A 27,814-nucleotide genomic window follows, 5' to 3' on the forward strand; every position below is an offset into this window, starting at 1 on the left:
AGTACAACAGAAAATTTTAAGGCATACAATGATGTCCAGACAGTGTCCAGTGGCAATATGTTTCAGAAAAACATAGAACAAAATCTCATTTTAGCATTTATTGATCAGATGTAGATTAGAAATCTGGTGTGGCAGAAGTATAACATTTCTGTGGAGATTTACATTGATGTATAACAAATGAGTGCATTAATACATGTGACAAAAACATTTAGTTTATGATGCAGTGAGAGCAGGTTATTGGTCACACAAGATCATCAACTTGTTCACCAAGTATGGGAACTATAATCCTTAGCAGACTAATCAGCTGTTATTCCCCACCAAATAAATCTAAAATAATTTGACAGTTGCTGTTCAGTTGTCTAGTCATCCCTACCATACTAGCCGGTTACCTGTTGAGATGCTTGTAGTGGGTGAAGCAGTAGTGGTAGGAAGAGATGTAGCTGGAACTTTAGGCTCACAGGTGCTCTTTGTTGAAGTTATATTGATACAGTTACAACTTGAATTTACAGGTACACTGTGGCACGCCGGAGAACTGCAGACTGTCGGATCCCAGAGATAGCCATCCTCACAGGTACATTCACTGTCAGTGCACACTTGAGAAAGAAGAAAGAAGAAAAAAAATGTACATTTGGTGACATAATTGTATATTAATGCAGCAGTCAGTATATACACATGTATGTGTGTGTGTATGTTTGCACATTTGTGAGAGACAGAGAGAGAGAGAAATAGATTAAAGGAGAGAGAGATTGAAAAGAGAAAGAGCATAATCATATGTTTATAAGACATTTTTTCATTCAGATCAACTACTGAGTACAATAGAAAGCAAGCGTTTTAAAAAGGAACTTGATGTCTTGCTTCATCAATTTTATTCCTGGGTTTTAAAAGCAGCAACACGTAAAGGGCAAAAAGTCCTATTTTCTAAAGACACTAATCATTTTCCCAAACCTCAGCATTTAATACGGGACATGTTCTCATACAAAGAAATTATTTAATCAATTTGCCACTCTTATTGACTGAAAATCATATCCACTACTGTGTCCTGCTAAAGGTCTTCAAATGGTTACCAATACATCCATCCATGCATCCATCCACAATCCCTTTTTCCCATTTTTGCACATGGGATCAGGGTGTCACTTCAGCAAATGCCAAAACTATAACCATATATAACACTCTGATATTTAAGATTATAATTCTCCACCAATGCCCCCACTAAAGATGACACTGGCTATAAAGAACCCAATAGACACATTTACAGCCAGCAAGGATGATGGCATAGAAGAGATAACATTTGCAAAACTTAATCTAGGTACGTGCAATCAGCTCTCTACTTACATAAAATCAGAAAAGCACTTGACTCTTTCAAGGCCAAGCTGAAAAATATCTTCTAGAGGAAGTTAAATGGTATTGCTTTTGAGTTGCTGGGTAACCTAAAAGTGCACATTTTCTCATACTGAAAACTTTGCAGTATGCAAAACAGTTAAACACAAAACAAACAGCACTAGTAGCACTAGATCCAGGGATCTGAACATCATTTTTAACAAAAACAGAATATTCTAGAGAGACAAATAAGTGTCCCAAAGGATCCCTGCACTATGAAATAGATTTCCCATCCATGTAAAACAGAGTTTATGCCTGACCCTATTCAAATGAAACCATGACAGTTGGATGAGAAATCATAAATTTGCCCCCATTCTGACCCCCATGTCCCTTTTGGACAGAGGCCATCAATAAGAAAATTATTATCCTAATTAACACCCTCCATACAAATTCCTTAGTTACCTCCCTACTAACATTCCCCCACTGCATAGATGTCCATAATACTTGGAGTTTGGGGTGAGCAGCTAGGCTTGTAAAGCCTAGTTAGCCTAGAATCTAAGATATACATGCACATCACTAAATGAAGGACTATACTGTATAACTGAAAAGACATAGTATATACATTATAAAGAAGACACAAGCGAGGCTGATGCAAACTGTTGATATCGAAACAGAACAGCACAAAAATGGGGTCTACCACAAGTGCTCACATTCAGTAGCTCACAGCATACTTGCCCACTGCCACTTGCTTGAAAAGGCAAGTGCTCTAACACCCATTAGTCTAATCCTACTTAACTACTTAGCCATCCAAACACCTGACCCTATAAAACTGGATAGCCATACCAGAGCCATAACTTGCTTTAACCCAAAAACTCCCACCCAGTTCCTTACCCAAGTCCTCATTCCCTAACCCTAAAACTTCATTTTGACTCCCGAAACATAAAACGTCACTCCCCCACCCTGAATATAAAGTCCACAATCAGTCCCTAAACCTAAAACTGCAAACACCATCTCTAAACCCAAATTCCCCATTCTCTCTCCTACCCTAAACCTAAACTCCCTTCCTGCTCCTTAACCCTAAACTCTACTCCCACTTCCTAACCCTAAACTCCACTCCCACTCCCTAAACCTAAAACTGCACTCCCACTCCCTAACCCTAAACCCTACTCCCACTCCGTAACCCTAAACCCTACTCCACCTCCCTAACCCTAAACACTATTCCCACTCCCCAACCCTAAACTTTCCTCCCACTCCCTAACTGTGAACCTTCCTCCCACTCCCTAACCGTGAACCTTACTCCCACTCCCTAACCCTAAACCTTACTCCCACCCCTAACCCAAAACTCCCCTCCTACTCCCTAACCCTAAACTCTACTCCCACCCCTGAACCCTAAAACTTACTCCCACTCCTTAACACTAAACTCCACTGCAAAACTTAATGTGCCTTTCTGATTGCTGCACTAATCTACACTCCCACTCCCCCTGCCACTCACTGTCCACAGTTGTCACACTAACCTTACTTGAACTCGAATAATGTTTTTGAGAAAGGTGCTGCAGCTGCTTACAAAAAAAGAAAAGAAAAGGTCTACTCAAAGTTGAAGATCAAAAAGACTCATTTTCTTTAAAATTGTAGCAACTACTTGCTGGAACAAGCAATTTGCTGCAGTTAAATCACCACACATTCACACATTGTGCATAGGTCCTGATAGTGCCCCTTAACACCTTGTTACCTGGGGCAGTCGTCCCTTCACCCCAATAGTTGGCTACCTCTCCTTACCATTCACAAATGGCTGGACTCACTGAGACAAACACTACAACTCAGGTGCCTGCTGCAGCTGGTGTGGGAGGAAGGGAGGAGTAATGCAGCTTTGCGGGTTCAGCTCCCTTAAGGTCTAGAGGGGTACACATCTGGATGCTTATTTTCTCTGTAGAATTAAGAGTGTAAATAGAAGGTCCAACATGAATGCTGGCATCAAGAGCTGCAGGGTAGTCCTGAGGGGGTCATGTCATCAGTGGAAGTGAGTGACATGCCTTCACTGATGTTCACTAAATATCAATCCTTGGAACAGTTATGGGCATGTGTGGAAGGAGTAGAGCCTTTCATCCATAACCTTCCAGCCAAGAATGAGTGATAGCTCTGCTCTGTACTGGTTTTGTGGTCTTTTCTCCTAGAGGACTACTCAGATGTGCTGTATGGGGAAGTGAATAAAGTGAGCTTGATGTCACTGAGGAAAGGGGACAAAAACAGCAAAAGTAAATAAAAAGGTTAATGCAGTGAAAATCTGTGTATGAGCTGCAGTTAATATGATTTATGTTGATACCATCATTTAACTTAATATTTAAAATTATAGTCTTAGAAGGCACCAGTGATAATGCAGACAGAATGTATTATATTTTCTTGATTCACTCTGCATCATATCTTACTTTATGTAACTAAACACTTATGATGTCAGATGTTAATGGGATGAATTGGTAGATGTACTAATATATATACACACACACACACACACACACACATATATATATGTGTGTGTGTGTGTGTGTGTGTGTGTGTGTGTGTGTGTGTGTGTGTGTGTGTGTGCGTGTGTGTGCACGTTTGTGTGTTTATGTATGTATATACAGTTTATATAGATAAATCAATACATAGATAGATAGATATAGAAATATACGCACACAGACACACACAAACACACGCACATGCACATATGTACACATATAGACATTCAAGTTGTTTTCTGCTTTATTTTTACAGAGCTATTGCATTGTTGTAAGTAATTGCAATTGCTGTCTCACACTGAAATCCATATCTTCTGTTATGAAGAACCAGCAACATCTTCCCGAAACATTACTGCCATCTTGGAACTGGGAGGTGAAGAGGAGTCATCTCAGTATAACATCATCCACACTACTATAGTGATTGTTATGTTATTCAGTAACAGTCCCAACACAGGTAGTCATGCAACAGAGAATGGCACAAATACATACACAGACACATACAAACACACACATGCGCGTGCGCACACACACACACACACACACACACACACACACACACACACACACACACACACACACACACACACACACACAGATACACACGTGCACACACATGCACACATGCATACGCGAGCGCGTGTACACACACACGTGTGTGTGCACGTGCACACACACACGCGCGTGCACACACGCAAACACAAATGTGCGTGCGTGCACACACACACATGCACACACACGCACACACACGCACATGCACACACGCACATGCTTGTGCGCACACACACACGCACGCACACACACACACATCCATGATAGCACTACTCATGGACTCAATCTAACAGCTATATAGCTGCTCCCATCCCTATTCCCTTTCCTCTAAATGGGTAAGCTGATAGTTGGCCACTCAACCCTACCACTCAGAACTGCAGTCTTTACAGTTCACTAACTGATCCTGGATCACTAGTGCTGCCTCTGTGTCAATGAGGTAACCAAAAGTGCTGCTTTTCTAAAAAGGACTTAAGTTGTATTTCCTGTAAATATTACCAGAAGCTATTAGCATTTGAATACTTTTTCATCAAACTAGAATTAAATCCATGCTTCAGTCTGAAGTGCTGAGACTGAGTCTTTCAATTGCCATTCCTAAACAGTGCAACTGTAAGTAGGTCACTTAACCATCAGTGCTTCTGGGTCACCCCTGGTTGCTTACCTGAATAATAGATAACAGGAAGGCTGAATGGTTAAGTAGCTAAACCATTTTTTTTAAATTATGACAAATAGAAAATCAAACTACTCGGTTACCACTCCATATTATCACACAAAGCAAAAGTGGGTGCCTTTCCTTTTCCTTTAACTTAAATAAGTTATGATATATGTCTGACTAATGCTACAGAACTATTGTTACTGGAAATGAGAGCTAGAAAGACCACTGCATGTAGACCAATTGCTCAAAATAGCTGATTTTCTTTTCATGTGTTATCACATTATTATAATACTATAAATGCCACCTCAGGTCTCCCATGACAAGAGGCTACTAGACTAGTGGGACTAACCCGGTCAACAAAGGATAAAGAAACAAATAAATAATTAACGGCCATTTGGTATTGAAGAAAAATACTAGAATAGTTTTAAAACCATTGTATTATCACTGCAAATATTAACATGAATTATTTCCAGTGTAGGCTCCAGGGGCATAAACACGCCATGCAAACCTTGCTGCAAATTCTGTGCTATGAGTGAGGGTCTGTTTTATCATTAAGGACTAGCACATGCCAGGGTCAATGACTTTAGATGTACATCCCTGAACAATATGAAGAGAGCTCTCAGACAATGGGTCCCAGGCATGTATGAGCCTTTCACTGAGCAGAATTCTACCTACTCTGGCTGACTAAGTTTGCAGATGACTGCAAGCTAGAAGAAGGTACTGAATGTCCAAATGATTTAGCCATCCTGCAGGAAGGTTTGATTCAAACAAATAATTGGTGCCATAATCATTGACTGAAACTAAATGCCAAAAAATATATTATTATATCTTTTAGGAAGTCTTCAACTACCACATTAACAATACTCCCCTGAGAGTTGACCCCATTGTTCAGGATTTGTCTACTTTTGTGAATAGTGACTTAAATTTAGAACAACATGCATCCACTGTCATAAGAAAGTCCTTCTGTGTTGCACAATTGTTAAACAAAGGGATTGCAACTAAGTCTAGATGTCATTGTCCACCTTTACTCAGTCCTCATTAGGCCGATCATTGAGTGTAGAAGCCCCTTTGGCATGTATCTGTCCAGACACATGTATCAACTGGAATGCTCACAGAGATCCCTTACTAAAACAATACAAGGCCTAAACAATATGTTCTATATGACCGACTCAAAAGCCCTGTTACTACACTCAGTATCCCACAGACTGCTAAGAGGTGACCTTTGTCTGCCATACAAGGCATCCTCCAACTCATTGCTCACAGACCTACTACACATCACAGAGTCGCATGGCATCAGAATAGTTAGTGCAGGGATCTAAACCTTTTCTTCATCATCAACAGAACAGTTTGGAGGGCCAGGTATATCTCACAGAAGGTAACCTGCTCAAACAAGCTCCCTAGCCACATACAGCAAATCTCATTCTTGTCCATATTCAAGGGCAACTTGAACCTATGAATGGAAAATAGAACATTTACCCCATATTTACCCTAGGACTTCCCCCTCTACTACTAATGGACAGAGGCAGCTCCTAAATGCTTTATCCCATGTATTGGTCTCTTTAAATTATCTATAATATGATCACACTTAGTCTCACTAGTGGTAATATATAATTACTGACCATAAGATGAGTAAGGCCAATTTAACAACAAACAGGATAAGTTAATTCAAGTACCAAAAGGGAAATTTGCTAAGCTTAAAATGACCCACAAAGGCAGTACTTACATATGAACCTATGAATCTTCACCCAAAAACTAAAAAACATTTCATCATATGCTGACGTCGGGGGAGTACTAACATCTGTACACCAGTACTAGTAGCAAGTATTATTCTATAGTTTGTTATACCACATTGTGACCTGATGGTGACCACTACACTGATGGGATTTGGTTTTACAGACAGGCTATTTTCATTCAAAAATGCAATCAATGCCCCCATAGATAACACAGTTAAGTTACCTTTTGCTCCAGTAATTTTGTAAGTATCGTGGAGGAAGCCTGTATATATTTAAGTTTGGCATATACTGCATTTTATTAGCAGCAACCTACTAAACAGACTTTTCAATGATTTTAAATGCTCTGCTAGAAAGAGTTTCTACTTTTTTCATTAAATCTCTGCTTTCAGCTAAGGTGTTGACTGGCTTATCATTCATTGGTTTTTGCACTTATCTATGTGTAATAATTTGTACATGAAAGGTTTGCTCTCTCCATGTATATTCTACTTACTATCGCTATTTAAATACAAAACAGGTGCCTATTTAGTTTGGTTAAGTCCGTGCCTGTTGTAGCCATCCCGACCTCCTGTAACTTCCAAAATGACTTTAAGACAAGCCAATATCGTTAAAAAATGCTATATGAAAATTATGAGAGATTTCTCTAATAGCCAACATGATGTGTATACGCAAACAGTAAATTCAAACACAGAGAAAAAAATGAGTACTATAAACTTACAGCCTGTTTGTCATTTTATTCACGAGAGGTAGCATTACGGGACATGTGCAGTGTTTCTTGAGTTTTTGAGTGGGGTCCAATTGTTTCTGACTATGCTGGAAGAGAATTGATATAAATATCTGAACTGCACACTACTAGATAGTTTCCCATTCTGCTTTTTAAGCAAGTCTTATTTTAAAGTAAAACATCAAAACATTAGCAGACTGCCTGTAATGGGGGAAACTTCAATTTTTACTATAGCCAGTACCATCTTCTTTGTTTTGCCATGCCTCAAAGCTACTAAGGACCTCTTGAAAGTTGCTTACAAACTCTAAAAGAGATAAGAAAGCCATATTATGTATGCATGTACTTATTTATGTATCTATTGAAGCTTCTGTTTCCTCTGATGAATACTGAGTTCATGCCCACCCTCAAATCTTAAATAATCCACTTTTAAATCTCTGGCTGATTTATGACATGGAAAATGCATATTCTTTTGTTGTTGTTGTTTATTATTGCTTTTAAATATTTTTTAGCCATCATTGTAGCTGACCATCAGTTGAACCCACGTGTCCCTCTACATTCTCTGTCTCTACCAAACTTACTAAGACTTTCTACCACTCTATTTAACTCTATTTATGGCAAAAGAGAAGTATGAGGCACCTTGGGACATCATCACATGCTGCTGAGGTAGAGTTTTATTATATCTTAGTTCCTTCCCCCTGCATGCACATGCATGGTCCTGGAAGGACATGCAATGGACACACATGTATTGTCCTGTCTCTGCAACAACTCTATCAGTGCTTCACCTTCCTCAAAGACATCATACCCCCTCCCCGCCTTGCATTTCCCAGAATCTAATGGGTATTAACCCCAAGCTCCTCAGGATTCAATATCTGTTCATCAAAGATCGAAAATAGACCTCTCATGTAAATCAAATACCATTCAACTCAATTGTATTACACCAGGTGGCATTTAAAACCTGTGCACTTTTCACAGTTTGAATATTATGGAATTAAATAATATCCACAGTAAAAGCCCAAAATGGAAGAATGTTTTGCTTAATCTAGCTGGTGTGTATTGTGGGCATGCGGTAGACATCAAATCATAAACAGAAATGTAAATATCTGAAAATGCAAATATGAGTGCCTTCTCTGTATCTCTCTCTCTCTCTCTCTCTCACTATCTCATAATTTTTCTTTTTTAGGAATTACTATAATTGTGTAGTACTGCGGTTGTGGTGCTGCGGTAGCATTGTCACCTCACAGTAAGATGTTGTCCTGTTCGATTCTCAGCTAGAGTGTCTTCTGTGTGGAGATGCATGAATGGGTGTACCTTCATTGAAGATTGCGCGTCAGAGCTGGCAACTCGGCATGTAAAAATCTACTGCCAGTCATTAGCAGACCGGAGTTTCGCTGTGGCAACCCCTAACCGGGAAAAGCCGAAAGACACAATAACAACAAAAAGGAATTGCTATAATCAGTAATGTTATGTCATCTAGCTTGATAACTACTCATTTCTAGACACATATTTTTCAGTTCATTCACAGGTACATTTTTATAGTTCCTCTTGTTGGTATATGAGTTTAATATGCCAACGGCCTTGTTTGTTTAGTTATTGTGCTGTTAGTGAACCATTTTACTACACTCTGAAGGGTATAGGAGGTTCATAAGTGGAATGATCTGTGTCTGGTTGTACTATCAAAATGATTCTATTGTGACTTGATATAAAAGTGGTCAGTTTTATATTATCCCAGTGTTGGAGGTAGACTTTATTTATGTCCTGCCCTAGTTTTAGCCTGAGGTCTATGGGCCTGGGACCATGTTTCAGATATCAGACAAGATACCTCTTTCAAAAAGGCCTCAAGAATACTGATGAAAATTTAACAAAATAAAAAAATAGTGGGCATTTGCAAGCATCACAATAAATATATAACACAGATAAATTAATATTAAAAAGTGTCTTTCTCTTGAATGTATACCTGTCTTCCTCTTACTGCAAGAATTCTGAACAAAGTCAAAAATAATGGGGGGGGGGGGGCAAAGGCTCAATACAAGGGACAGTTTTTAAAATTGCTTTTATGCACTTAGAAAGTTGCTAAAATAATAGCTTTTGCAGCATGCGTTTGAAGTCAGAAACTCAACTCTGTCTTCCATTATTTATTGATTTAATCCTCAATGATTTGCCAAAAAACACAAATTTCATGAGGAACATTCCAAAAATGGGAGGCAAAAGTCTGGTCATTCTATGAAATTCTGGACCAGTTAGGACATAAGGCTGAACATTTCTTTTTTAATTCCAATATTATTCAGTTTTCTTTAAAAAGCAACATTAAATCAGAAATAACAAATGACTTGAACAGGTGACAACATAATGAGAAAGCAGTACATTTTCCAAAATATTCTGTTACTAACATGAAAATTAGTACACTGCATGTTCTTTTGGATTTATGATATATCATTGATATAACAATATAGTGATACACTATATGTTGAAATGTAAACAACAAAACTAATTGCCAAACAACACAAATGTTGACCAGAAATGACACCCGCATGTATACCAGTTGTGTAGTTGTCAGCCAAATGTGTTGACATCCAGACACATCCCTAACCCTGTTAGTATAAAGCATATGTATGACAGACTGTGTAAAGAGACATCTTAACATTTGAACACACTTCAGTGATTCACCTCAATGCACTTCAGCAAACTCCTCTGGCTCAAGTTGTGAAACGTGCCACTTCATGATCCTGCATAGGCCACCAGATGACCTAGCTATGGTTCTGTAGTCATCCTGTTTTATAGGACTCATAGGATTCATACATGTTTCAAGGCTATTGTGTGTTATAGTATAATGACCATATGCAGCTTGCAAATACCCATCTTCAGGCTTTGCCTCTTTTCTCAAGGACAGAGAGGCAACATCAAGCTTTGCCTCCTTTATCAAGGAGGAAGAGGCCATTTAGTCCCAGGGCTAATTTAGGAGCACTCATCCAGACATCCTTACATTTGAATGAGGAAATTGAATCACATGCTTTAATTTCATAGAAAGTTTATTCATAGGTAGGTACTAGGCTATTGGCCCTAGGGCCTATATAAGCCTAGACAAAAAGGTGCCATGTCTTTCGCCACCCAAGCAAATTATTTTCCTGGGCCCCCTGTTGAGCAAAGCCATAGAAGTGATCCCTGGGGTGAATTTCCTATTTCCACACAAGAGAATGCTGAGAACAAAACTTTATAAAACGCAAAACTTTCGGGTATAACCCTTTTTCAATACTGAATACAAACATATAAAAAGCATCTGCTTTTATACAAGCCAGGAAATAACACGACTGCAGCCAAAGTCACATGACAAATTTGAAAAAACTTTAATAAATTAAAAAGTTTATAAGAAGTATGCATAAGAATAGTAAAGCATATATATGTGAAAAATAGTAAAGCATATATATGTAAAAAATATATATATATATATATATAAAATATATATATAAAGGCATAACAATAGAACAATTTATTACATAGTAAAACATAATATAATACTCATTTCAGATTGCGTTGTAATCTAACAAGACTAGGTTTGATACTGACAGTACTATTAATACCAGGGTGGCTGTCAGCTCCCTAACGCACTATCCATTGATATTCTTTAGTCTCAAGATAGTTATTAGTATCACCACACCTATTCGATGGAACAACTAAATCTATAACCCTAAATCTAAATGTATGCGTATTCCCATTAGACTCGATATGCTTAAATAAAGCATTGTTAGCACACTGTCTCCTTATTTCCGACTTGTGTTCAATAATCCTATCCTTGAGTCTACGTGTAGTCTTACCAACGTAGTATGCAGGGCATGCAATACATGATGCCATGTATACTACGTTGGCAGAAGTACAGGTGGCTCTAATATGGAATTTATATATATAATGTGTTTTCGAATGTATATATGTGGCAGATTCCAAACTATTAACCAAGTCAGAACAGCAGGAGCAATGATGACATTGAAAGGTGCCAAAATGGGATTCAGAATATAAAAGTCTGTCAGAAGACAGTACAGAATGAGGACGAAAGTCCTTGTAGCATAGCATACTTTTAAGGTTTCTCATATTTCTAAAACTAAAAAATGGTTTATCACCCAGCAGTTTTAAAAGTTCAGGCGATGCCATTAAAATAGGCCAATATTTATAAATTGTACGTTTGACAAGAGTGATCTTACTACCAAAACCAGTAACATATCTAAACCTCTGATGCATATCAGTATTAAGAGTAGTATTAACTCTAGTACCAGGGACTATAAGTTGTGGGTTTCTAAAATAAGGTGGATATAAAGAATATCTATTATTAGAAACATGATCTTTAAGTTCATTCAAAGTAGTAACAGCATAACCACAGTCAAGGAAATCCTTGCACATTTCAGATAACTGCATGTTGAAAATAGCATCATCTGTATTGAGTCTACTGACTCTAATAAATTGAGATTTAACCATGCCCTGGAAGACATGTGAGGCATGCATGCTATCTGCATGTACATATCTACCTATATGTGTTTCTTTTTTAAAAACAGTAGTATTAAGGGAGTCATTACTTAGAAAGATACTAACATCAAGAAAAGAGGCCTCTTTACTAGTAATAGTTGATTTAAACTTTAAGAAAGCTGTAGTACTATTCAAACGTAATATGTACTGTTCCAAACTAGAAGTGGAGCCCTTCCAAATTAAGAAACAGTCGTCAACAAAACGTTGATAAAACACAACATGTGTATCCAAAAAATTTACACCATCATGTAAATTATCTAGTTCCCACTGGTATAGCACTAGATTTGCATATGTATTGGCCACGGGGGTGCCCATAGCAACCCCGTTGATCTGTAAATATGGTTGTTGATTAAAGATAAACACATTATTACTAAGTACCAGATCCAAAAGTTGGCATATATTTTGTATAGAATCATTAGTCAGAGATTTATCAGCTGTTAAAAATTTTCTTATAGACTCTACACCATACAAATTAGGAATAACGGTAAACAATGAAACAATATCTAGTGTAACAAATAGAAGATCATCAAAGTTTTGTAATTCACTATAATACCAGGTGGATAATTTAAATAAAAAGTCACCAGTGTCCTTTAAAACAAAATTACATTTGTCTAGGAATGGGAAGAGTTGTTTTTGAAGGTACACCGAAATAGGTTCGGTGACCCATCCATTGCCAGAGACAATGGGCCTCATGGGAGGGTCCAGCTGGCATTTGTGTATTTTTGGAAGTCCATACAATTGTGGTATGGTTGGACACGGTACAGAAAAATAGTGAAACAATTCTAAATCAATATTATTATTGAATTGCAAATCATAAATACACAAATTAACATTAGTGATATGTTTCTTAGCATCTAATAAACTGATTTTTTTGAACGATAAATGATCAACTAACAACTTTTCCATTGATAGATTATACCAAGCCCTATCCATGATTACAACACTGCCACCTTTGTCAGCCTGTTTAATAATGATCTCCTCATTGTGTTTAAGATTTTCCAACGCAAGGTGTTGTTCATAACTCATATTATAACTAAACATCCTATCATGGACTTTATGCTGTTCTCTAAAATCAGCTTCACAAACATTATGAAAAGCAACAGTAATAGGTGCATATAAAGGTATGAAAACACTACGTTTTTTAAGAACATTACTAGAGTCAGAATTGTTGTTAAATAGTAGTTTTAGATTCAGATTTCTCACGAACACTTTAAGGTCAGTAATAATACTAACCAAATCCAAACTTCCCATAGGTATAAAGTTTAATCCCTTAGAAAGAAGAGCCCACAAACAAGCGAAAAAAGGCTCCGAGCCAAAACAAGAGACCTACACCCAAAGATGTCTCAAGGATAGTGCGTTTGGGAGCTGACAGCCCCCCTGGTATTAATAGTACTGTCAGTATCAAACCTATTCTTGTTAGATTACAATGCAATCTGAAATGAGTATTATATTATGTTTTACTATGTAATAAATTGTCTATTGTTATGCCTTTATATATATTTTTTATATATATATATTTTTTACATATATATGCTTTACTATTTTTCACATATATATGCTTTACTATTCTTATGCATACTTCTTATAAACTTTTCAATTTATTAAAGTTTTTTCAAATTTGTCATGTGACTTTGGCTGCAGTCATGTGATTTCCTGGCTTGTATAAAAGCAGATGCTTTTTATATGTTTGTATTCAGTATTGAAAAAGGGTTATACCCGAAAGCTTTGCGTTTTATAAAGTTTTGTTCTCAGCATTCTCTTGTGTGGATTCTTTGGATTATTTTCAGCATTTTATTTCTTTCTGCTATTTGTGCTACTTTGCTGGACTGTTGAGTAACTACATTTGGTAGCCTCTTTTTGCAGCCTGTTATTCAACACTTAAAAATGGAATCACTACAGTCCCTACTTATGCAAGAGGTAAATCCCTTATTGGATTTTGTTCCTGTTATTGCTCCTGAGAATGGAACGCAGGTCAACTTGGATAGTCTACCTAAAGGTGATATTGATGTTTTTAATCATAAAATCATGCTTTTTGAATGAAAAGTAGGTTCATTCAAACGTTTTCAGTGGCAGAGATTCAGCTTTTCTGCCTATCTCAAAATGGGAATAGCTCCTCGGGGTCTTAGGATCCTAAAAATGCCATCTTATGGGAATGTATATCCCGGGCTGCTCAAAAGATGGCAGCAACTGAATTTAAAACTCAGTTTAGACTATATGTCACTGATGAATGATTATTTCCAATCTGTTGAACAAGAATTAAAAACTGAGATTATCAAGCTAGATGAAGAACTTAAATCTTTGGCTTGTTTTCCTGATATGTCTTCCAGATATCATTCTTTGTTTAACAAACTTCATGAACTAGATGATAAACTCGAGATAGTTAAGAAACAAAAACTTTCCCGAGATATTAATGATTTTCGTTTGGGTCACATCTTCTCTTGGCCGAGGAATGACTCAAGAGACTTTATACCAAAAGTGTCTACTCAAAAAACTTATACTGGCACTTCTGTGAGGGTATTAGATGATTTTCAACCATCCATCTCTAGTTTGAATATTGGCGCCGATCCTCCACTAAAGGACAATGTCGCTTTAAATTTTACTGAATCTATAACCACTCCTTCTTCTACTAATGCTGACGCTGTAATGGCGCCAGTGAAGGAAACTTCAGTTACTGCCCCGGCTTCGGTGATGGATGTACAACAAGCAAACAAGAAAATTCATCAATCTACTTTAAACTTCGTAGAGAAATGCTTCCAGTTGGAGAAACCGGAACGCGTGCAGGAGCACATAAAGAAAAGGGAATCCTCTATTACGAGGCAAGAAACTGCATCGACGAAATGAAAAAACGACAGCCCTATGAGACAAGGCAAGAATGCCCGCAGACAGTAAGAGGAGTTTTTAACCTCTCTTCTTTTGTCCTGAATGACTCTCATATATCTCTTCTTTCTAAGGGATTAAACTTTATACCTATGGGAAGTTTGGATTAGGTTAGTATTATTACTAACCTTAAAGTGTTCGTGACAAATCTGAATCTAAAACTACTATTTAACAACAATTCTGACTCTAGTAATGTTCTTAAAAAACGTAGTGCTTTCATACCTTTATATGTACTTTTACAGTTGCTTTTCATAATGTTTGTGAAGCTGATTTTAGAGAACAGTATAAAGTCCATGATAAGATGTTTAGTTATAATATGAGCTATGAACAACACCTTGCGTTGGAAAATCTTAAACGCAATGAGGAGATTATTATTAAACAGGCTGACAAAGGTGGCAGCATTGTAATCATGGACAGGGCTTGGTATAATCTATCAATGGAAAAGTTGCTAGCTGATCATTTATCTTTCAAAAAAATCTGTTTATTAGATGCTAAGAAACATATCACTAATATTAATTTGTGTATTTATGATTTGCAATTCAATAATAATATTGATTTAGAATTGTTTCATTACTTTTCTGTACCGTGTCCAACCATACCACAGTTGTATGGACTTCCAAAAATACACAAATGCCAGCTGGACCCTCCTATGAGGCCCATTGTCTCTGGCAATGGATGGGTCACCGAACCTATTTCGGTGTACCTTCAAAAACAACTCTTTCCATTTCTAGACAAATGTAATTTTGTTATAAAGGACACTGGTGATTTTTTATCTAAACTATCCACCTGGTATTATAGTGAATTATGGAATTTTGATGATCTTTTATTTGTTACATTAGATATTGTTTCACTGTTCACCGTCATTCCTAATTTGTATGGTGTAGAGTCTATAAGAAAATTTTTAACAGCTGATAAATCTCTGACTTATGACTCCATACAAAATATATGCCAACTTTTGGATCTTGTACTTAGTAACAATGTGTTTATCTTTAATCAACAACCATATTTACAGGTCAACGGGGTTGCTATGGGCACCCCCGTGGCCAATACGTATGCAAATCTAGTGCTATACCAGTGGGAACTAGATAATTTACATGATGGTGTAAACTTTTTGGATACACGTGTTGTGTTTTATCAACGTTTCGTTGATGACTGTTTCTTAATTTGGAAGGGCTCCACCTCTAGTTTGGAGCAGTACATATTAAGTTTGAATAGTACTACAGCCTTTTTAAAGTTTAAATCAACTATTACTAGTAAAGAGGCTTCTTTTCTTGATGTTAGTATCTTTTTAAGTAATGGCTCTCTTAATACTACTGTTTTTAAAAAAGAAACACATATAGGTAGATATGTACATGCAGATAGTATGCATGCCCCACATGTCTTCCGGGGTGTGGTTAAATCTCAATTTATTAGAGTCAGTAGACTCAATACAGATGATGCTATTTTTAACATGCAGATATCTGAAACGTGCAAGGATTTCCTTGATTGTGGTTATGCTGTTACTACTTTGAATGAACTTAAAGATCATGTTTCTAATAATAGATATTCTTTATATCCACCTTATTTTAGAAACCCACAACTTATAGTCCCTGGTACTAGAGTTAATACTACTCTTAATACTGATATGCATCAGAGGTTTAGATATGTTACTGGTTTTGGTAGTAAGATCACTCTTGTCAAACGTACAATTTATAAATATTGGCCTATTTTAATGGCATCACCTGAACTTTTAAAATTGCTGGGTGATAAACCATTTTTTAGTTTTAGAAATATGAGAAACCTTAAAAGTATGCTATGCTACAAGGACTTTCGTCCTCATTCTGTACTGTCTTCTGACAGACTTTTATATTCTGAATCCCATTTTGGCACCTTTCAATGTCATCATTGCTCCTGCTGTTCTGACTTGGTTAATAGTTTGGAATCTGCCACATATATACATTCGAAAACACATTATATATATAAATTCCATATTAGAGCCACCTGTACTTCTGCCAACGTAGTATACATGGCATCATGTATTGCATGCCCTGCATACTACGTTGGTAAGACTACACGTAGACTCAAGGATAGGATTATTGAACACAAGTCGGAAATAAGGAGACAGTGTGCTAACAATGCTTTATTTAAGCATATCGAGTCTAATGGGAATACGCATACATTTAGATTTAGGGTTATAGATTTAGTTGTTCCATCGAATAGGTGTGGTGATACTAATAACTATCTTGAGACTAAAGAATATCAATGGATAGTGCGTTTGGGAGCTGGCAGAGCCCCCCTGGTATTAATAGTACTGTCAGTATCAAACCTATTCTTGTTAGATTACAACGCAATCTGAAATGAGTATTATATTATGTTTTACTATGTAATAAATTGTTCTATTGTTATGCCTTTATATATATTTTTTATATATATATATTTTTTACATATATATGCTTTACTATTTTTCACATATATATGCTTTACTATTCTTATGCATACTTCTTATAAACTTTTTAGTTTATTGAAGTTTTTTCAAATTTGTCATGTGACTTTGGCTGCAGTCATGTGATTTCCTGGCTTGTATAAAAGCAGATGCTTTTTATATGTTTGTATTCAGTATTGAAAAAGGGTTATACCTGAAAGCTTTGCGTTTTATAAAGTTTTGTTCTCAGCATTCTCTTGTGTGGATTCTTTGGATTATTTTCGTGAATTTCCTTTTTCCCATTCAATCATCAAGATTTTTTTTGAAGAGTGCTAATGAGGAGCTTTGTCTGATATAGATAGGTAGTTTGTTCCAGAGTATGGGAAGTCTCTGGGACAGGAATCTATCCCTCCAGCATGTTCTGTTTATTTTGGTGACAAGGTTTTTGTCCCTAGAGTGTGTAGTTTGGAGGGATTGGGATTTCATTAAGTGAAGCATGTCCAACAGCTCCGGATTTGACATAGCTTTGTATGTTAGGCAGAGATCGCCTCTGAGTAGGCAACATGCAATGGAATAAAGCTGTCGTTTTTTGAGACGGTCTGAGTAGGGCATCTGTTTGAGGCCGGTAATCCTCTTAGTGAGGTATTTCTGTGGCCTTTCCAGTTGCTGTAGATGTCTTGTGAGATACATACCAAAAAGGGCATTGTACTTTATAATGGGTCTAATGAGTGATGAGTAGAGGGGAACAATGACCTCTTTTTTCCTGAATGAGAAGCCTTTTGTGATGAGGTGTGCCACATAGAAGGATTTTCTGACTACTCTGGTGATGTGACTATCAAAGGAGAGACTACTTTCCACCTGTGTCCCAAGGTCTCATCACACTTTTGGTGTTAAGTAGACTACCACCTAACTTAACATCGTTAGGAGTTTCAATTATGGCTCCTAGTTTGCAGTCATCTGCGAACTTTGTTAGCCAAAGTCCTTCTGTGTTAGCCTGTACTTCAGAGAAGTAGATACCAAACAGGAGAGGACCCAGGACTGAACCCTGTGGTACTCCACTTGTCACTGGTCTGAAGTCGGATTTGGAGTCTGCTACTTTCACAGTGTGGATTCTGTCAGTGAGCCAGTTGGCAACCCATCTTGTGACATAGGGATTTATACATAGTTTAGTGAGCTTATCTATAATTCCAGAGTGAGGGATGGTGTTGAAAGCCTTGGCGAGATCTAGATAGGCTGTGTGACCCACCTTACCCTCATCTACAGCTTTGGTGACTGCTTCAAAGAAGTCTATCAGGTTTAGGAGACATGATCTGCCTTTTACAAACCCGAACTGGGTGGGGTCCAGAGTTTGGAGATTACCAATGTCTTCAATCCACTCCATTCCATTGTCTTCAATCTGTTGATGAAGTTCAGGTATCTAGTTCTAGTGTTAACTTTGCTGCTTATCTTACTGAGATAAGTGCATGTTGTTTGGTCAACTATTCATTTTGATTTACATGTTTGGTAGGTGTGTAGGCAGAGTGACTGTACATTTGTTTAAGTGCATATTTGTGCAAGACCAGGTTGTTTGAATGTGTCGGTTGTCTGAGTGTGTTGTAGAGAGAGATTCCTAGAGGTAGGTGTTGCATTGTGTGTGAAGAGGGTGTTTATTTATATATTTATTTGACATTTGTTGACCGAGTTAGTCCGACTGGACAGGCTCTTTTTCAGCGGGAGCCTAAGGAGAAAAGCTCCAATTGTGTAAGGCAAGCAATAATACAAAAATAAATGCATGACATAATATGACATCAGAAACTAAGAATAAAATTAATTATATACATTCATTTAAAAAAGTACTTTCAGGATAATATGTGACATCACTTCAAGGAAGACGTTTATTGTATGAACTATTGTTTGAAGTTAAGAACAAGATTAAAAGATCTCTGAATAAGAGCAAGATAAGCATGACATAGAGATGAGTATGACTACATGTTGTGTCTTTTATTAGTTGTGCAGGCTTAAACAGCAGGACAAAATCAACTAAGGGGTCTTATTCATTTCTGCTTAGGTTCATGGGGTAGAGCTGATGTCTGCATATGTATAAAAGTAAATCTAAAACAGGAAAAAGATTCAGATAAGCTAGGCGGGAAAGAGAGGGAGTTAGTTTTGAGAGTAGGAATTTAGGATAGTAGGGAAAAAGAGTAGGGAGATACATTGAGATAAATAAATGTAAATAACAGATATAGAGGATGAGTTAGGAGGGGGAAGTTAGTAGCAAGGTAATGATAATGAGGGAGGGAGAGGTTAGGTGCACCGGGGGGAGGGTAGTTTAAGTTGGGTGGGTAGTTCATCTATTACCAGTATTCAATTGCTTGTCACTATCATTGACGACTTTGTTTTTTTTTTTTTTTGTTAGTAATGTCAGTAATGAGTGAATAAATGCCTGTAATGTATGTGAATGTGTTTTGAGTGTTCTTATTTGAGTGAAATATGTGGCTGGGAAGAGGTTTATGTCAATGGTAGGTATATATCGGTGGATGCATGAATGTGATTTGTTGTTCTTGAGAGAGATTGCACTACAACATATCGTAGGAATATATAATTTCCTCACTGTTGTGCAATCTCAGACTTGTTATATAGAAATTAATGAGGGTGGGGGCAGTGGATGGGAGCTTGCCTTACTGCAAAATACAATATAGGACAGGTTGTTTTTGTGTGCATTTGTATATTTTTTTTTTTTTTTTTTTTAGTGTTTGGCATGAATTTTCTTTGTATGCTTGATTATTAAAGTAAGAGTTCTGTTATATTTTCAGTGTTAGGTGAGTTTCATGTTTTTTTCAGTCTTTTATTGGTCAATGTTTTTATTTTGTTGGCCAGTCCCTATATAATAACCTAGACATAGGAGATCAAGATCATGTAACAGCATGGAAGTGACACATAAATACCCTTCAGGCAGTAGCATAGCTAGGGTGGGGCAAAGGGAGCAACTGCCCCAGGTGCAAAGTGTTTGGAGGTGCAATCCACCATTTAAGACCGGCCCTGGTCACTTTTACTAGCTGGTATTGCATTTGCAGTCAATCCTGATTGCCGCACCCTGTGTGGTCTAAACTGTAATAACTTCTTGCAACAAATGTGGTAACCAGTTTCCTGTAGTTTAAAAGAAAAAGTGTTTCTTTCTTTCTTTTATTTACTTTTTTTAACTAGAAGCTGAGCACTGTTGTACTCTGTGTTGGGTATAAACTATAGCAACTGCTTTTTACTACAGTTTAAAAAAAAACATAATTTGTTTCTTTCACCCCACCCCCCCCCCCCCCCCCAGTGAAATGTAAGTAAGGGTCAATGGTTTCCTGCACTTATGCAGAAAAAACGTTTTTTCTTTTTTTTTTTTGAGGGGGTGTGTAGTGCAAGTTTGTGAGACCAGCATAGTGTGCTACTTGGACTAGCCACACCTCTGCACTAAGGAGTCTATATGACACAGAGTACAGAGACAGGACTTTTAGTCCTTTCTGATAACTATATTAACACCAAAGATTTTTTAGTTATGAACCTCTGGGGGTCCTAGAGTTTGTTGATGTGTTGAGTGTGGTACATGCTAAAGCTAGTGTTGTATTCTATAATGGGTCTGATCAGTGCTGAGTATAGGGGAAGCAATAACATCTCTGACATACCTATCTTATTAGTAATATAACATAGTTCTACTTATTTGCAAAGCTAACTACAAGGATTTTCTAATTACAGTTGTCACATGATGAACAAAGTAGAACTATTAACCCAAATGTGTATTTTCCCGACTACTTTTTAAATTAATGTGTTCTCTATACTGTATCCATCTATCCATCCATCCTCAATGCCTTTTCCCATTTTTGCACATGGGGGTGGCGCTTCACTTCAACAGTGACAATCATCTAGAGCTAAGGATTACACCACCGTCTGGCTAGCCCTGCCACCGTAGTTCATCAGTACCACACACTCAGCCCTAGAGCTAGTTTAGAGTGTCCAATCCACCTGCTGTATGTCTTTGGAATGTGGGAGGAAACCGGAGCTCCCTGGAGGAAACCCACTTGAACACAGGGAGGACATGCAGACTCCACACAGAAGGCACACCAGCTGGGAACTGAACCCAAGAACCTTTTGCTGTGAGGTAACAATGCTAACCACTGCACCGCCCCATTCAGTTTAAGCCCATTATCGGTACACCAAGAGTTAACTAGGGTAAGAGCTTTCTGTAGATTACAGATATTTGCACCCAGTCTGTAGTTGTCTGCAAATCTGGTTAATCAGATGTCCTGGTTATCATTTTTGAAATCAGAGAAATAGATGCTATACAAGATAGGACTTAGTAAACATTTCTAAGAAACCCAACTGGTGACCTTAGCGTGACTTGAGGAGGCACCTGCCACACAAAGTATGTAGAATCGGTCTTTCAACCAGCTGGCTATCCATCTTACCACATATGCATTTTCACAGAATGTCCAGATTTTTGCTTCATAATTTTGGTCGGTTTCTCCTAAAATTGTGGTTTTCTGGCAAATTGCTGGCAAATCATTGAGGGTTGAAATCAGCAAATAATGATGGGCATTTGAGTTTCAGACTTCATACCCCTCAGAAAATTTATGCTAATGCAAAACCTGTTATTCTACCAACTTTTTTAAGTTTGTAAGAGCAATATTTAAACATTGTCCCTATTTTGCCCCCCATTATTTATGGCTTTGTCCAGATTTTTTGCCCTAAGAGATTGAGAGGTATGAATAGTTTACCTACAGTTTTGGCATGGGGGATCATACAAAATATTTTAGATAACTCAAGATGTGCTGTATAAATAGCATGACCACTGTCTAAGGCTTGTGTTACCATCTTGAAAAAATTAACAAGGTTCAAAAGGCATGATCTTCTTTTGAGAAAGTCAAGCCTAGTGAGATTTTTGTTATCATTATAAATAATACCGGTTAAGATATGCTGTATAGCTTTGCAGATCAGACTTGTAAGGCTGATTGGCCTGTAAATTCTATGGGCCATTGTAGGGCCACCCTTATGGAGAGGCATCACAACAGCAGTGTACCAGGACATGGGAGCAAGCCTGTGGCTAAGTACAGGTTAAACAGTTTAAGGAGAGGCTTGGGAAGAGCATCTTTGATACTATTTGATAAGTACCCCAGTATGCTGTCAGGACTCATGCAGAAGGTGTTTCTATTTTAAGAAAATACTTTAAGAACATGTTCCTTAGTGATGGTAAGGGGAATAAGGAATTCTGGGATGATTAGTGTTTGAATAGGGGTTTAGCAGTGAAATTTATGAGAATGCAATTTCCTGTTTTGCAATATCAGTTGGTTTTGGAGGTGAGGGTACCATCAATTAAAAGGTCAAAGCAATGTTATGTGTTATTTCTTAGTTTTTTATTATAAATAAAAAATAACTTAGAGTTATGCTTCCCTTCAGAAGATAGTCTCCATTCCTGGTTTGCTTTACGGATCCTTATAGTGCTTTTCATATTTTTTGTGAAATGTTTATACTATCCTCATTCTGAGAAGTTTTAGCCATACTGTATAGTTTAAGGATTTTTTTCGTATCATAAAGTCAGTTGACTAAGAGGGAGGTAGTTTTTAAATTTCACATTGTACTTGATTCTAACTAGGGCTGCTATATCTATCCATCTGCCTATAAGGGCATAAAATGCCTTAGTGAAACTGGCTGCTGGGTGAAGATCAGTAGTAGTAATATCATGAGCAAATTTAAAGATTTTATCATATAATTGTATAAGATTCACCCTTTAAAAATTCTTAAATATGGAGACATTGGTTACAAGTGTTACAGTAAGTATAAATGTCACAAACCTATGGTCTGATTTAACTGAAGAAAAGAGGCTATGGGAGTAAAACAGGTAGAGACAATATTACTGAGGAAAAATATAGAACATTTTACCTTCTAGTGGGTTCATCAACTGTTTGATCCAAGGAATCCTTATTTATAAAATCCAAAAATCTTTGTGCATACCCTATATTTATTACTAATTATTTTTATTAAAGTAAAAAATAATATATAACATAAAACTTTAAAACATTACATAACTATGATACTAAAATTTAATATCAACAAATAATAACTCAACTATCTATAAATGTGTCTACTTAATAGGAATCATTAATAATAGCTCAACTTTCAACATTAATTATTTATAGATTATCATCTATTTTACTAAGTGTCTTAAATTTCAACCAATTATTACAATATGAAGTGATTCTGAATGTTCTTGTCTTGTAGCAAATTTAAGTTGACATACATTATTAGCTATGTTCTTAAATTCTTTCAAAGTAAGAGTTGTCTTGTTCTTCCATTTTATAGTAATAACCTTTCTTTGCATAGCCAATATACTCCAAAGAAGATGATATTTTGTTCTAGCAATACTTGTAGAAGGAATTGATATATTAAATAATACCAAAGGTTTAGTTAAAATAAAATTATCATTGAAATAGCTGGTAAAATCATATTTTCCACAAAAAAGGTTTGAATTGTGAGCAATCATAGGTTCATAGCTAGATACTAGGCTATCTGCCCTAAGGCATTTATAAGCCTAGCCAGAGTGTATTTGGCTTCCACCTCCCTATTAGATTAGCCTACTGTGCCTCTGTAAAGTAGGTCACAGAAGGTACCCTTTTAAGATTGGTTTACTGTGCCTCTGTCTAGCAGGGACACAGAAGAGATCCCAGGGGTGAATTTGCGATTTCCCATCCACACGTCAAGATTTCGCTTGAAGACGGTGAGCAAGGTGCTATGTCTAACATGAATTGGGATTCTATTCCATTGTGAGGGGAGCCTCTGGGAAATGAATCTGTCCCTCCAGCATGTCCTATTTATTTTTGTGCTGAGGTTTAGATCCCTGGAGCGTGTAGCTCTAAGGGACTTGGATTTTTTGAGGTGGAGCATGTCCATTAATTCTGGGTTTGACATGGCTTTTTATGTCAGGCATAGATCCCTCTGAGTAGGCGGTAAGCAACTGAGTAGAGCTGGAGTTTCTTTAGTCGAGCTGCATAGGACATCTGTTTGTAGCCCATGATCCTCTTGGTGAGGTACTTTTGGGGTCTCTCCAGTTGCTGCAGGTGTCGGGTAAGGTACATCCCAAAAGGGGCATTGTATTCAATTATGGGCCTGATGAGTGATGAGTAGAGGGGCACAATGACCTCTCTTGATCTAGATGCGAACCCTTTCATGATAAGGTGGGCTATATAGAAGGTCTTTCTAACCACTTTGGCAATGTGATTATCAAAGGAGAGATTACTATCTGCATTGGTCCCCAAATCTCTAATTACTTCTTCCATACTTAATGGATTACCACCTATGTGGTAATTTGTGGGCACCTTGTTTTTCCCAAAGGGGATGACTATGCACTTTTTAGCATTTAGCTTGAGGCCGTGGCTCTGGCACCAAGCATCCGTCTCTGTGAGACCCTTTTGGAGGATGCTTTTGTCAGCTGGAGATTCGATTATGGCCCCCAGTTTGCAGTAATCTGTGAACTTTGTCAGCCATAATCCCCCCATGTTAGCCTGAACCTCAGAGAAGTATATACCAAACAAGAGAGGTCCCAGAACTGAGCCCTGTGGGATGCCACTTGTAACTGGTTTGGATTCAGACATGGCACCTGCGATTTTGACCATGTGGGTTCTATCTCTGAGCCAGTTTGCAACCCATCTTGTGATATAGGGGTTGATATTTAAGCTGGTAAGCTTATTTATGATGCCTGAGTGGGGTATTGTGTCGAAGGCTTTTGCGAGGTCCAGGTAGGCTGTATGGACTACCTTGCCCTCATCTATGGCTTTGGTAACTGTTTCAAAGAAATCAACTAGGTTTAAGAGGCAAGATCTGCCCTTAACAAAGCTGAATTGGGTAGGGTCCAGTGTCTGGAGGCTCCCAATGTCTTTGTTTATGAGTTCCATGATAATACACCCCATAGCTTTACAGACCAGACTAGTCAGGCTTATGGGGTGATAGTTTCTGGGGTCCATTGTGGCACCACCTTTGTGGAGTGGGACCACTGTAGCAGTACGCCATTCTTTGGGTACATATCCTGTAGTAAGGCTAAGACTGAACAGTGACTTAATGTGAGGGTTCAGTTCTTCTTGGAGCTTGTGTAAGACACAGCCTGGGACACCGTCCGGTCCCATAGATGCTGTGTTTTTTGCTTTGGAGAGGGCAGCTTTCACCTGTGTATCTGTGATGTCAGGGAGGTTACATTCAGTTGGGATAGGCATTTGCTCCTTTGGGGGGGGGGAGAAGTTTGCGCTGAATCTGTCTGCCAGGATGTTGGCTATGTCTGTAGGTTCGGTATATTTTGTACCGTTATGCAACAATTCAGAGCATATCTGGGAGTTTCCACCCATGTTCCTGACATAACTAAATAAGGCCTTGTGATTATCTTTAGTGTCTAGGGCAATTTTTCTTTCGAAACTGGCCTTTGATAAAACATATGTTGCTAATCAGCTTTTACATTTAACTTACATCTCCAAAAGCTAAGTTTTGTTTTGTACCTTAGTTCGACTTTATGTGGTGTAATGACATTTCTAGGTATAAATTTCCAGGAGAATAATCTCTAGTGTAATGAAAGAGTAACTTGTTTAGAAGAAAACATTATCTTTTTGTCTTCCTCACTTAGAGCATGATTATTAATTCATCTGAAATAATCCCAAATTTTTCTTCATAATATATTTTTGTACTTTTAACTAATTTATATATTTTAGATTCATAGGTTCATAGGTAGGTACTAGGCTATTGGCCCTGGGACCTATACAAGCCTAGCCAAAAAGGTAGCCTGGCTTTTTCCACCCAAGAAAATTATTTTCCTGTGCCACTGTCGAGCAGAGCCACAGAAGTGATCCCTGGGGTGAATTTCCTATTTCCCATCCAATCATCAAGATTCTTCTTGAAGAGTGCTAATAAGGAGCTTTGTTTGATATAGATAGGTAGTTTATTCCAGAGTATGGGAAGTCTCTGAGATAGGAATCTATCCCTCAGGCATGTTCTGTTTATTGTGGTGACAAGGTTTAGGTCCCTAGAGCATGTAGCTTGATGGGATTGGAATTTCTTTAAGTTAAGCATGTCCAACAGCTCTGGGTTTGACACAGCTTTGTATGTTAGGCAGAGATCACCTCTGAGTAGGCGATATGCGATGGAGTAAAGCTGGAGTTTTTTGAGACGGTTCATGAGGGCATCTGTTTGAGGCCGGTAATCCTCTTTGTGAGGTATTTCTGCAGCCTTTCCAGTTGTTGTAGATGTCTTGTGAGGTACATACCAAAAGGGGCAATGTACTCTATATTGGGTCTAATGAATGATGAGTAGAGGGGAACAATGACCTCTTTTTTTCTGGATGAGAAACCTTTTGTGATGAGGTGTGCCACGTAGAAGGATTTCCTGACTTCTGTGGTGATAAATATTCTTTTCCAATATCACTATGGCTTCCTAAGCTAATTAAAGATTATATTAATTTAGGGACTGTATTTCTTATTATTGATTGCATTAACTCAATTATTTGGCTAATAAATTGTAGGCAAATGTGTATATCTAGCCACATTTCTTTATTCATTTCAAATTTATTCATAACATAATCTGTAGTATGTGCTTTCCCATTATTTGTCAATTGATACCAAAATATTAAGTTTTGTTTCTCTAAATTTTATCATTTTTGACAAGTTGTGTTAATGCTGTCTTCTGTACTATCTATAGGAAATAGTAAGGACAACCATAGTTTATATTCTGGTTTCTTATATGTAACATTTTAAATATGTTTAATATTAGTAATATAACAGGGGCTTATTGGTTTGTTTTTATTTTCAGCGATATATTGTCTTATCAACCAATGGAAATTGTTACTTAAAATTTTATTATATTGTACTGTTATTGAATAATTTGAATTCATCTGATTTTTTTCCTGTATTTCTTTCCATTTAGCATAATAGTTAGAGTTTAACCACAACGTTTTTGTCTTAATAATTGATGATACAGTATATACTTCCAGATCTGGTAACCCAGTACCTCCTGCCATCCAATTCCTTATATGATGATTTAAGACCAATCTGGGTTTATTGGGAAACCAGGGAAAGTTCAGACTCAAATAATTAAACTGTCTTATACAATCCTTAGGGAGGGGAAGGGATGTAGATTGTATTATTTATGATATTTTTGAAAAAAATAATAATTTTAATCAAAGACAGTCTGCCTCTTCCATTGTAAAATAGAGCTTATTCCATTTATTAATGAGATGTTTTATATTATCTCAACAATTAGTAAAGTGTTATTATATTTTTAATATTATCTAACAAAATAATTTCTAAATATTTAAGTTTGTTGTCATCCAAAATGTATTAGGATAATTTTGTGTCCATTTTATCTGTATTACAATTTATAAGTAGAATCTTAGTTTCACTGTCATTAAAACTAAGTCCTGACATCTTCTGAAAAAAAATTCTATTGACTTAAATAAAGTATGATGAGAATAACTATAATCATCCAATGTTAGTAAAATATCAGCAAAAAGTTGTATTTTAGTATTTAATTTATCATTTATTTCAATACCTTTAATATTCATATTTGACC

The 27,814-nt window shown here is 37.1% G+C and overlaps 1 protein-coding gene across 1 annotated transcript in view; it reads right to left on the bottom strand.

Annotated features, from left to right (window-relative positions):
* The window catches only part of LOC122794941 (adhesion G-protein coupled receptor F1-like), a 767,993-nt gene that overhangs the window by 726,221 nt on the left and 13,958 nt on the right, over positions 1 to 27,814 (bottom strand). The window contains exon 4 of the mRNA XM_044063536.1: positions 390 to 593. Coding sequence (XP_043919471.1) covers positions 390 to 593 — 204 coding nt within the window. The remainder of the gene's footprint in view (positions 1 to 389; positions 594 to 27,814) is intronic.

Source organism: Protopterus annectens, chromosome 2.part1 (genome assembly GCF_019279795.1).
Source record: "Protopterus annectens isolate FY-2018-M chromosome 2.part1, PAN1.0, whole genome shotgun sequence".
NCBI lineage: Eukaryota > Metazoa > Chordata > Ceratodontiformes > Protopteridae > Protopterus > Protopterus annectens.